This window comes from Cnephaeus nilssonii, assembly GCF_951640355.1.
Source record: "Cnephaeus nilssonii genome assembly, chromosome: 17".
NCBI lineage: Eukaryota > Metazoa > Chordata > Mammalia > Chiroptera > Vespertilionidae > Cnephaeus > Cnephaeus nilssonii.
In genome coordinates, this window is record NC_137088.1 from 1,757,304 (window position 1) to 1,769,544 (window position 12,241).

The 12,241-nt window shown below is 68.9% G+C and overlaps 1 protein-coding gene across 1 annotated transcript in view; it reads left to right on the top strand.

The window, feature by feature from the left end:
• Nucleotides 1–12,241, top strand: part of BSN (bassoon presynaptic cytomatrix protein) — a gene marked incomplete at its 5' end in the record, with an annotated part of 59,611 nt that overhangs the window by 34,261 nt on the left and 13,109 nt on the right. Inside the window, 2 exon segments of the mRNA XM_079795460.1 lie at nucleotides 4,736–5,590; nucleotides 11,733–12,158. Coding sequence (XP_079651586.1) covers nucleotides 4,736–5,590; nucleotides 11,733–12,158 — 1,281 coding nt within the window.

Here is a 12,241-nt window from a genome sequence, read left to right on the forward strand (position 1 = left end):
CCCGCCACGCGCCTGGACCCCGGGGACGCATGGAGGTCGGGGAGGAGCTCAGAGCACCCTGCCCACAGGGGAGCAGACAGGTGTGGGAGCCGGCCTCCCCCGGGCCATCCCGGAGCGAGAGAGCAGGGTGCAGAGCTAGTGGCAGGTCTCGTCCCCCGGGCCCTGGCCATTTCCCACCACAGTCCGCTTCTGCCCAGGCTGACGGCTCAGCAGGCCTCTTCCCGGTGGAGGCCATGTCTTCCCGCGCTCAGGGTCATAACAAACTGCTCGAAACCTGGGGCAGACTGTGGCTGCCTGTGGGTCCGAACACGCTCACCTCCCGCAGGACCGTTCCCTGAGGCTGCCTGCTGGCGGCCAGAGGCGGAGCCCGCCATGCCCGGGGTGGGGTGGAGGGTAGGAAGGCAGAGTTGGGGTGAGCAATGGATGGAGTGATATGGGCTGGAGGATGTGGGCGTGGCCTGCAGCAGGCATAGCCCTGGCCAGCCCTCCTGGAGGCCCCGCCTTCCCCCTACCTCCTACCCCCTACCTCCTCCCCCCATCCGTCTCCCCCCATCGTCCCCCCCTCCCCCCTCAGCACAGCAGACCTCCTGGCTGGGCTCCTCCAGATGTGAGTCTGCCCTCCCTGCCCACCGCCCTTTCTCTGGTCAAAGTCGCTCATAAGCCCCTTTAAGAAGATGGCGGAGGAGTGAGCATGGCCTTTCCTGGCCTATTCAAGGATGTTGGTCCACTGTGCTCCCACCACCCCATTGGCAAGCCCGGGCCGGCTGCTTCCCAGGGTGGGCGGCGTGAGAGGGAGGGAGATGCGCGATGGCCAAGGTCCTCCTCCTCCTCTGCCTGCAGCCCCCCCCCCCCCCACGTCCGGGCCAGCCGGGCTGGGCACCAGATGGCCGGGGGCGGCTGGGAGCACAGAGCCCTTCGCGCAGCCTCCAGCCTCGCCCCCGTTCCGGCTCCCTCCTGGCCACACGGCCGCCCGCCCGCCCGGCCCAGGAGGAGCGCGGGCAGGTGTGAGGAGGACAGGGATCCGCTGCGGCTGAGGAGAGGCAACCGGCCGCACCTCCCTCCGCCTCCAGCCCAAACGGAAGCCGGTCCCCAGGAGCCGGCCCGTGGGAGGCCTTTCTCCCGCCTCCGCCCAGTGCTGGGCCGTCCGCCTTGAAGTATAAAAATGGCAGCAAAAAGGAGAAATAGACAAAGCGGGACCAAGAGGGGAGAGGCAGGAAGCCGGGACTGGCTGCCATCTGCTTCGCCCCACCTTGGGCCCAGCAGGCCGCCTGGTCCCCGCAGAGAGGGTGCCCTCAGCTCCTGTCAACCTTTCCTCCTCCCGTAGATGCCTTTCGAGTCTTTCCCGGGAGCGGGGCGCGGCCCTTGGTTCTGGAGAATCGGGTGGAGCGGAAGCCGGCGTGCTGCTCAGCCCTGGGGCCAGCGGGAGAGGCAGCCTGGACCGGAACCACCAGCCAGCGCAGGGCCCCGCCCGGGCGCCAGGGCTGCGGAGGCCAGGAGGGGGCCGGAGGCCAGGAGGGGGCCGGAGGCCAGGAGGGGCCGGGCGCGTGGTGCGAGGCTGTGACCAGACTCCTGGGGCTTGTAAAGGAGGGAAGCTAGGCTGCACCTTAGACCGAGCTGGACGGGCAGGTGGAGGCGGGAGGCCTGCGGGAGTGCGTGGTCCGTGTGGGGCCTGGGGGCAAGCCAGGTCCAGGGGAGCCGGATCCACGGCCAGTCCCGGATGCCGGGCTGGTTTCCAGGGCCTCCCTCGGGGGCTTGACCCGATGAGATTGGCACAGGCGTCCCTGCCCTGTAGGGCTCTGCGTGCCGGCCCCTGAGCCCGAGGCCAGGCAGCTGACGGGCGAAGCAGACTGTGGGGATTTAGGAAAACCGGAGGCTGGAGGGGCCGGCCCCTCCTCCGCCTGCCCTGGTCCCGGGGCCACAGTGGGGTGCTCCCTCCTAGGGGCCTGGCTAGTGACTCAGCCGGAAGAGCATGGAGTCAGCTGGCTGGTGGCCCCCAGGACCCTCTGGATTGAGCACCGCAGGGAGGCTCCGTTGTGAGCTTTTTCTGTGACGCCCCCACTTGCACCAGAAGAGAAAAAGCATGAATGCGGCATCAGGCCCGGCGTCGGTGCTGAGGGTCCGCCACGGAAGGCAGCTCTCCAGGGAGCCAGGCCTGGGGCGGCGGCGCTGCTGTCGCAGGAAGGCAGGCCCGTGACGTCTGCGCCCCTCCTTGCCTGCGGGGAGGTGGGGGAGCCGCACCCACCAGAGAGAGAGCCTGTGACTGCCGGGGCCCCGAGCTCCTGGCAGCCGTGGAGGGGCCGTGAGGCAGGCTCCGCCCGGAGTGGAAGCAGGTACCCTGGGCAGCATCCTCTGGGGTCCACCCTCTGAGGTTAAAACTCAGGGTGGCCAGCTTCAGCGTCACCGGGCCCCTGTGGGGAAGACGTAGAAGCCCCTCCTAAGATCCGCCCCCTGCCCCTTCCCGCCCGGAGCCCGTGGAGGGGCGGCAGGAGGCACTGCAGACGGATCACCGCTGGCCGCTCACTCTGTGGGGCTCACAGAGCCCGGCCTGGTCGCCAGGCCTCGGGTGGGCAGTGCCGCCTTAGGCCCCCACCCCGCCCCCAAGCCACCTCTTGGCCTGCACACCACCCCGAGCCTTCCACCTGGGGGTCCACGGCGGCCCCCCAGCCCTGAGGTGGCCGCCTGGCTTCCTGCCGGCAAGGTCAGCCCTGGCAGCCCCCAGCTCTGCCTCTGGCTCCGAGGACCCGAGGCCGGGTTGGCGGCCTGCTCATCTCCTGGCAGGTGCCAGGCCAGGTTGACGGACAGAGACCTGCAGGCGGTCTCTGGTCCCTCCCATTCTGGTGGGCGTCGGCCTGGGGTACGGAGGAGCCGTGGGCACTGGGTAGTTGAGGAGGACTCACCACTGCTGGTCCCGGGCCGGGGAGTCTGCGGTCTGCGCAGGCCCGGCGTGGACACCAGCTGAGGTGGGCGGGCGGGTGCGCCATCTGCCTGCCCCGGCGACAGCTCCGCCCTCGGAGAATGGAGGCAGAGGCCAGCGGGAGGCAGAGAGGGGAGTTTGTGGGTTCAGAGAGCCCCCCAGCCAGTGTCCTCCCTGGGAGGCCCTGTGTGCGGGCGTCTGCCTGGGCCTGTCCTGGGCACGGGGAGGGTGTGGTCAGGCTCCTGCGGGCCGGGACCTGGTGGACAGGAAGGCGTGAGTCCCGGCCGCCAGCCTCCCGGGAGCTTCTATTTGGCGGGGGGGGGGGGGGGGGGGGGGGGGCGGGGCGCCTGCTGACAGCCTGGCTGACAGGCTGGGGAGGGAAGGCGCTGGGGTGAGTGCGGGAGCCCTAGCACATGCCACCCCTGTTCAACCCCCTTCAGCCCCAGGGAGGTCGCCCTGAGGTCCCAGATGAGAGGCCTCACCGCTCAGACCCCTCTTCCCAGGAAGCCCCGCCCCGCGTGGAGAAAGCCAAGCGGGGGTTAGACCGAGCGGCCCAGAGAGGGTTCTGATGGGGCAGAGGGCGGGGGAGGGCAAAGCAAGCTCACAGCACACTCGGCGGGAAGGGCCCAGCATGTCTGGGTGAGGCAGCTGGGGGGGGGGGGGCGGGCAGGAAAGGAGGGGTGGGCTGGGGAGGGCCAGGGGCGCATGGGGGGCTCCCCCAGGGAAGTATGGGGGGCTCCCCCAGAAGGGTCGGAGCCCGTAGTGTATGCTCGGGCTTCTATGTGGAGTTGTTGGAGGAAAGAGTGTTATTGGCTCGTGTAGCTGGAAGTCCAGGGGCAGACTTAGGCACAGCGAGTGCAGAGGCTGGTGGAGCCCCAGACCCGCCTCCGTCTCGGCTCACTTCGGACTGCCTGGCTCCCGCGTCTCTCCGCGTGCTGGGAAGGAGGCTCCTGACCTTCCAGGCAGCATCCTCCAACAGGGATGCAAAGGAAAAGACCCTCTTATTGTTCCTTTACCTCATGACAGGGCTGGGCGCCGACTGGCCCTGTTGCCAAGGTCACATGCCCGTCCCTGCACCACTATCTAAGCCACTGATTGGTCAACGTGAGTCACATGCCCACTTGACTGAGGGAGGGGTTGGTGACAGGTAGAAACTACACGTCTGTCGCGTGAATAGCAACACCACGTGTCTTGTTTGTTCTGGAGGCACAAACCGTCCCTTTTCTTAGCCAGCCTGTCTTCCTGGGGGAACGAGGGCCAACCCTGCTCTCGGAGTGTTCTCGCCCGTCTCCTCGGCTGGCCTGCCTCCTCCCCACAGGGCCTGTGTGCTGAGGCCGCCCTCTCCCCCTCTGTTACGCATCTTTCTGCAAGTCCCCTGGATGCCGACTGCACCGCGGCCAGGCCACGTCCCCTCCCTCCTGCTGCTGAGGGGTCGCGGCCTGAAGGGAGCGGCAGGGGAGGAGGGGACCCGTGGAGGCGGAGGTCATCAGCCGGGAGGAAGTGTGTGGACTGGGGAGGTGGGATGTGGGGTGCGCTGGTGCACAGGTCTGAGGCGCAGCCAGTGGGCCGTTGGGGGACTGTCGAGCGGGAGGCCTGCGGGCAGTGGCTGGTGGCTGTGGGGTGGGAGGGGGCGTGTGTGCCTGCCTCTGCTCCGCTCCCTGTGCCTGGCAGCTGCTAGCGGGCAGGGTGGTGCCCTCTGCCTCCCAGCCCTGGCCCTGGAAGCCAGGGAACCCCCCAGCAGGGCTTGGCGCCCCGGCCTGTGCTGGGAGCTGCCCGGTGCCCCGGCCCTGGCCCTCCCGCTGACACGTGCTCCCTCCGCAGGTGCAGGAGTGGCTCTGCCTGAACTGCCAGATGCAGCGGGCTCTGGGGATGGACATGACCACGGCGCCGCGCTCCAAGAGCCAGCAGCAGCTGCACTCCCCCGCCAAACAGCCCCCGGGGAAGCCGGAGCAGGAGCGGCCCCGGGGCCCCGGGGGGCCACAGCCTGGGCCCCGCCAGGCCGAGACCGCCAAGGCCACCACAGTGCCGGGACCTGCCCAGGCAGCTGCCCCTCCCGAGGGGGGGAAGGTGTCTCCTCAGCCCCCTCACCCCATCAAGCCTTCCACAGCTGAGCCCCGGCCCCCTGCGGGAGAGGCCCCGGGCAGAAGTGCCACCGCGGTGCCCTCCGGGCCTGGTGCTGCTGAGCAGGCCCAGGAGGGCCTCACCGGGAAGCTCTTCGGTCTCGGCGCGTCGCTGCTGACCCAGGCGAGCACCCTCATGTCCGCGCAGCCTGAGGCCGACGCCCAGGGCCAGCCTGCCGCCAGCAAGGGGCCACCCAAGATCGTCTTCAGTGATGCCAGCAAGGAGGCTGGCCCGCGACCCCCAGGCTCAGGGCCCGGGCCTGCAGCTGGAGCCAAAGCTGAGCCTGCAGCCAGGGCAGGGCCCACATCGGGGCCTGGAGCCCTGGCGAGGACTGGGGGGACACCCAGCCCAAAGCATGGCCGAGCAGAACAGCAGGCAGTGCCCAAGGCTGCTGCCAAGCCAAAGACCATGCCGAAGGACAGGCCCGCCTGCCCACTGTGCCAAGCCGAGCTCAACGTGGGCGGCGAGGGCCCAGCCAACCACAACACCTGCACCGCCTGCAGGCTCCAGGTGTGCAACCTCTGTGGCTTCAACCCGACGCCCCACCTGGCGGAGGTAAGGGACCGGGGTCATGGGGCACGGGCGAGTGGGAGCAGAGGAGCCCCGAGAGCTGGGGCTGAGCCCCGGGGCGCCCTCCACCGCGGGTGCCCCGAGGGCTGCGCTCTCTCTTCTGTCCCTGCCCCGGCCGTCCCTCCACTCAGAGACCTGACGGCACCGTGGGTGCGGGCGATGTGCCCACTGCCTCTGACTGGCTGCGAGTGCCCTGAGCCTGGTCCCAGAGTCAGCCAGGCTCAGGGGGCCCCGAACTGCCTCCCCAGGCCCAGCTCTCGTGGCAGGACCTGATGAAAGATGCCAGCCCCTCTGCTCAGGGAGGAAGAACCTGGGGTCCCACCTGCCCGCGGCCTGTGCCCCTCACAGGGTGGAGGGCTGTTGGGCCCCAGGACAAGGCAGGCTTCTCACCGTGAGCAGGCCGTGCCCCGTGGCCCAGCCAGGCGGTGCCCACCCCTTTCTCAGGCCCTTGGTGTTGGGTGTTGATGTTCACTTGTCAAAGCCTCAGCCTTTGGGCCCATGTTTTCCCGGGCGGGCCTGCTCCCCTGGGCCTGCTCGTGGGGCGCTCAGAGATGCTCTCCTGAGCTGTGGGAGAGCTGGAGGCTGGGGCTGGAAAGGTGCTGAGCGCTGCCGAGCTGGGCGGGAGGGAGCAGGACGCCCGTGCTCTCGCGAAGCCTGAGGCTCAGGGTGCGGAGCCCCTGGTGGAGCTGGGCCACGCCAGCCTGGAGCCTGCTTCTGACCCTCCCCGTGCCCACGCTCCCTGCTCCGGACCACCCGGGGGCCTGCTCTGCTGCCCCGACAGACCTGCCTGCGTCCCCTTCTGTGGGTCTGACGGGCTCATCCCTGCTGTCATGCCAGGGGCCAAGCCAAGGCCGCCGCTGGGCCGGGCCGGGCACGGCGAGCAGGCAGGGCGTGCGGAGTGCGGCCCTGCTGGCCGAGGGCGGGCAGGGGAGCAGGAGGTGGTGGTGCCACGGTCTGGGTGGCACCGTTCTGACTCCCGGGGGCCAGGCCTCGCGGGGGCCGCCCGGTGTGATGAGGAAGACGGCTTGGCCGCCATGCTTCCCAGCATCCCTCGTGGGATGGCCTGTGGCCCTCGAGTGTCCACACTGTCCCTTCCCAGGCCCTTGGCCGCGGGGCTCCCTGGAGGACCCTGGTCTGCTGACCAGGGTGGGGAGGGGGCGCCGGGGACACGCAGGGCCAGAGGGGTTCCCATAGAGAGACTGCCAGGCACTAGCTCGCTGCCAGGTGCCTGGGGCACCCCAACACTGAGCGGCTGTGAACCCCATGGACTCCTGAGCTGGCCCAGCCTCGAGGACCCTTACTCCCCACTCCCCTCCAGAGACCTGGCCTGCATTTCCTCGCTAAGCAGGAAGGATGTGCACAGAAGGGAGCGGAGCCGGCTCTGTCCAGGAGCGAAACCGGTCCAATAGCGCCTTCGGCAGGCGGGGCCAGGCCAGCGGCAGCGCTGGTTCCGCCCAGGCAGCCGTGTCGGCACAGGCAGGCTCTGCAGGGCGTCTGGGCTCTCGCCTGCTCTCTCACCAGCTGCTTGGCTCTGCCTTCCTGGACCCGAGCTTCTGCCTCTCAGTGGCCAGCATGGCCCTGCGCCCCCTCCACGTCCCGAGGTCTCCATGGCCGCTCCCCTGCTGCCTTCTTGGCCAGCAGCACCACCTGTGCCTCCGTGGGCCTGGCGGCCACGCTGCTCAGCACCCTGGTCCTGGCTCCTCCCACCCCGCGCCCGTCCCCCTGCCTCCTGCGCACGTGGCCGTCAGAGGTGGCCCAGCTTCTCTACCTCCCCCTCCTCGCGGCTCTGCCTGCTTAGACCGCTACCCCAGAGGACCATGCTGCTCCGGGGAGGTGTGGTGGGCAGCCATGCCCGCTCCCGGGGTTCCCACCACGGGGACCGGAAACCGTGCCACCATCCACCATCAGAGATGCAGGCCGGCGGCCCGGGTCCTCCTCAGCGTCCCTTCTCCCCCCAGATCCGCTTGGTGGGCCACACCTCGCTGGCTCTTCCTCCCACTCTCCTAGGCCTCTCCGCTCCGTCTTCATGGCCACGCCTGGCCCAGCCCTGACCCTCCCCCCAGACAATGACCAGCACCTGCTCGCGGCTCTGCCGGCCGGGGGCCTGCCGGGGGCCGGTGCTTGGTGTGTCCCCTCTCCCTCCCGACAATGCTGCTTTCTTCGCTGAGGCCCAGCCAGACGGAGGGCCAGCTTTGATCTCAGCTCAGCGAACGGCCACGTGGCATCGGGAGCCCTTGGTGCGTCCCCGTGACCTTGGAGTGTTCTGTTGGAGGCTCCTGACTTCTCCGCAGGCCCAGCACAGCCTGCCTGGGAGGCGCTCCTCCTGCCGAGCGAGGCCTGCGGGTGTCCCCGTACCCGCGTGGCCCGGCCGCGGCGAGGCTTGGGAGGGTCGTGCTGTCAGTGCAGTGAGGGAGGGCGGACCCGGGACCCGCTGCCTCTGCCCTCAGGCCTCTTAGACCTGCTGGGCTCTCATCCTCTGCCCCGGCAGTGGGCGGGGTGTGGGCCAGGCCGCCACAGGGGTCGGTGCGGCTGGTGTCACTGTCACCAGACTGACCCGGGGCAGCGCCTCCGATGAGGAGACTGCGCCTGCGGGTCACTCAGACGCTCGCCCACGTGCCGGGAGGAAGCCCGCTTCAGTGCGGCCCGGCCGGCCCCTTGGACACAGCAGCCAGTGGCCCTGCAGGCCGTGCGCGTCCTCCAGGCCTGGGACAGCGCACTCCCCTCCCTGAGCGCCGGCTCCACCCTCCACGGACGGTGCGCACACCCCACCCTCACCTTTAGAGCCGCTGGCCTCCGGGTTCTACCTTCCTGCCCGGAAAGGAGCTGGGCCGAGGGGGGCAAAGCGGAAGTGGTCGCCAGCGCCTCCCATTGTCCCTTCCCAGGTCCCAGATGGCCCCCGGCCCACTTGCCGAAGGGGACAGGCAGGGTCAAGCAGGCAGCAGCTCCCCGAGGCTGAGGCCGGGGCTGGTGAGGGAGACTGTGGGGGAGAATGACAAGTGAATGAACAAGGGGATGGAGGAGCAGGGGTGTGGCGGGGCAGGGCGGGCGGGCAGGTGGCAGGGGAGAGGTGAGAGCCGCTGAGTCCTAGCCCCCAGGCACAGGGATTCTGCTTGCCTGCCTCTCACCCTGTCCTCAGTCCCCAGAGACTGGCCCGGGCCAGGTCTCCCCTGGCTCCACCCCTCCCAGCCCCTGCCCCTACCCTTCCCCCTACCCAGGGGGCTGGAGAAGTGCCATCAGCCGCAGGTCGCAGGTCCGGTGTTTATTTTTAGCTCGCAGCTCACATGCTGCCTCCTGCCAGCGCCCTCTCTTCCTGCTGCCTGTGTAGCAGAGCCGGAGAGGGGCCTCCATGTGTAAGCACGGGCGGACCAGGGCCCCGAGCTGTGGCCTCGGGCTCCAGGCTTTGCTGAGGGCCTGTGAGCAGGCCGCCGCAGGCTGGCTCTGAGCCCCTGGCAGTACGCCTGCCTCCCCCACCCAGGCCACCTTCCAAGGTGCCCTTGCTTCACTGTTGCTTCGGGGGAGGGGTCTGCAGGCCAGTGGTAGGGTCAGAGGTGTGCCGCGCCACCAAGGTGAGCAGGGGAGATGACCTCCCTGGAGTGGCCTACCCTGGATGGCCGTGTGCCCTGGATGGCCGTGTGCCCTGCAGTGACCCTGTGCCCTGCAGTGACTGTGTGCCCTGGATGGCCGTGTGCCCTGCAGTGACCCTGTTCCCTGCAGTGACCCTGTGCCCTGCAGTGACCATGTGCCCTGGATGGCCATGTGCCCTGGATGGCCGTGTGCCCTGCAGTAGCCGTGTGCCCTGAATGGCCGTGTGCCCTGGATGGCCGTGTGCCCTGCAGTGGCCGTGTGTCCTGGATGGCCGTGTGCCCTGAATGGCCGTGTGCCCTGGATGGCCGTGTGCCCTGCAGTGACCGTGTGCCCTGGATGGCCGTGTGCCCTGCAGTAGCCGTGTGCCCTGAATGGCCATGTGCCCTGGATGGCCGTGTGCCCTGCAGTAGCCGTGTGCCCTGAAGTGGCCGTGTGCCCTGCAGTAGCCATGTGCCCTGAATGGCCGTGTGCCCTGGATGGCCGTGTGCCCTGCAGTAGCCGTGTGCCCTGCAGTAGCCGTGTGCCCTGAATGGCCGTGTGCCCTGCAGTAGCCGTGTGCCCTGAATGGCCATGTGCCCTGGATGGCCGTGTGCCCTGCAGTAGCCATGTGCCCTGGATGGCCGTGTGCCCTGAATGGCCGTGTGCCCTGGATGGCTGTGTGCCCTGCAGTAGCCGTGTGCCCTGGATGGCCGTGTGCCCTGCAGTAGCCATGTGCCCTGAATGGCCGTGTGCCCTGGATGGCCGTGTGCCCTGCAGTAGCCGTGTGCCCTGAATGGCCATGTGCCCTGGATGGCCGTGTGCCCTGCAGTAGCCGTGTGCCCTGAAGTGGCCGTGTGCCCTGCAGTAGCCATGTGCCCTGAATGGCCGTGTGCCCTGGATGGCCGTGTGCCCTGCAGTAGCCGTGTGCCCTGCAGTAGCCGTGTGCCCTGAATGGCCGTGTGCCCTGCAGTAGCCGTGTGCCCTGAATGGCCATGTGCCCTGGATGGCCGTGTGCCCTGCAGTAGCCGTGTGCCCTGGATGGCCGTGTGCCCTGAATGGCCGTGTGCCCTGGATGGCTGTGTGCCCTGCAGTAGCCGTGTGCCCTGGATGGCCGTGTGCCCTGCAGTAGCCATGTGCCCTGAATGGCCATGTGCCCTGGATGGCCGTGTGCCCTGCAGTAGCCGTGTGCCCTGAAGTGGCCGTGTGCCCTGCAGTAGCCATGTGCCCTGAATGGCCGTGTGCCCTGGATGGCCGTGTGCCCTGCAGTAGCCGTGTGCCCTGCAGTAGCCGTGTGCCCTGAATGGCCGTGTGCCCTGGATGGCCGTGTGCCCTGCAGTGACCGTGTGCCCTGGATGGCCGTGTGCCCTGCAGTGGCCGTGTGCCCTGCAGTAGCCGTGTGCCCTGAATGGCCGTGTGCCCTGGATGGCCGTGTGCCCTGCAGTAGCCGTGTGCCCTGAAGTGGCCGTGTGCCCTGCAGTAGCCATGTGCCCTGAATGGCCGTGTGCCCTGGATGGCCGTGTGCCCTGCAGTAGCCGTGTGCCCTGCAGTGGCCGTGGTGCCTCGGGCTGGGCCCTGCAGGGAGCAGGGTTAAGAGTACGTGGAGGACCCCTGCAGAGCCCCCTCCATAGCTGGGCCCTGGGGGGGCCTCCGGGCAGGGAAGAGCTGCCGTCTCAGGGAGACAGACTCCAAGCCTGTGTGCAGGCCTCACCCTCCGCGCACACAGGGCCTGGCGCCGCCAGGACCCAATGAAGAGATGTGGCGTGTGGCTCTGTGGGCAGCACGCAGGACAGAGTCCCTGACGTGGCGTTTTCTATGGAGGTGTGAGCAGAGGAGCCTGCTCAGCACCCCTGACTCCAAGGAGGGCACCCCCACAGCGCCGGCCCTGGCCCCGGAGCCTGCACCCAGCACAGCCCTGGCTGGGGAAGGGCGTGGGGAGGAGGTGGGGGGGACCATGCACCCGGGGGTTCCCTGACGCCCTTGCTGGTCTGGGAGGCTCTCCACCGCGGGCTCCACACCGGCCAGCAGGGGCTGTCTGCTGCCTGGGGGGCCCAGATCCCCCTCTTGTCCAGACCTTTGTGCCGTAGCCCCCCTCCCCTCCCAGTCTCCCTGTCTCGGGGGGGAAGCTTTCTGTGGGGAGATGAAGGGACCCTGCTTTTGGTTTCATTTTAACTCTAAATACATGCTTTCTAAAAATTACTGATTTCTGAGAGGAAGGGAGAGGCAGATGGAACATCAGTGATGAGAGAATCATGGATCAGCTGCCTCCCGCACGCCCCCACAGGGGATCGAGCCCGCAACCCGGACCTACGCCCTGACCAGGAATCAAACTGTGACTCCTGGTTCGTAGGTGGACGCTCAGTCACTGAGCCACGCGGGCTGGGCTACGCATGCCTTTATGAACGGGAAAGTCTGTCATTTGGGGGCAACACACCTGTCAGTCCCTTCTCCTCGAGCTGCGTGCCGTGCTCCGGAAGGCGCTCTCCTCCTCAGGGCCGCCCTCGGGGAATGCTCTGAGTACCTCCGGTCTCCCTGACCGCACCACCTTCCCTCCCTCTCCCCACAGAAATCCGAGTGGCTCTGTCTCAACTGCCAAACTAAGCGACTGCTGGAGGGCAGCCTGGGGGAACCAGCCCCCCGCCCACCGCCCGCCTCGCAGCAGCCGCCCGCCGGGGCCCCTCACCGTGCAGCCGGAACAGCCCCTCCGAAGCAGAAAGGGCCCCCGGGGCCGGGCCAGCCCTCGGGCCCCCTGCCCGCCAAGGCCAGCCCCCAAGCAAAGCCCCTCCGGGCTTCTGAGCCCAGCCGGACCCCGAGCAGCACCCAGGAAAAGAAGACGGGGGTCCCGGCCAAAGCGGAGCCTGTGCCGAAACCACCTCCAGAGACTGCCCTGCCCCCCGGGACCCCTAAGGCCAAGGCCGGGGCGCGGAGGACCGAGCCCGCCGCCCCGGCCGCCACGGCTGCTCCAGAGGCCCCCAAGGCCGGGGAGGCCGAGGTCAGTGCCACGCCCTTGGCGGGACCCGAACTCAGGCCACAGTCTAGGCACGGGCTCGGCTCCCTGGGGCTGCGGTGGAGGCC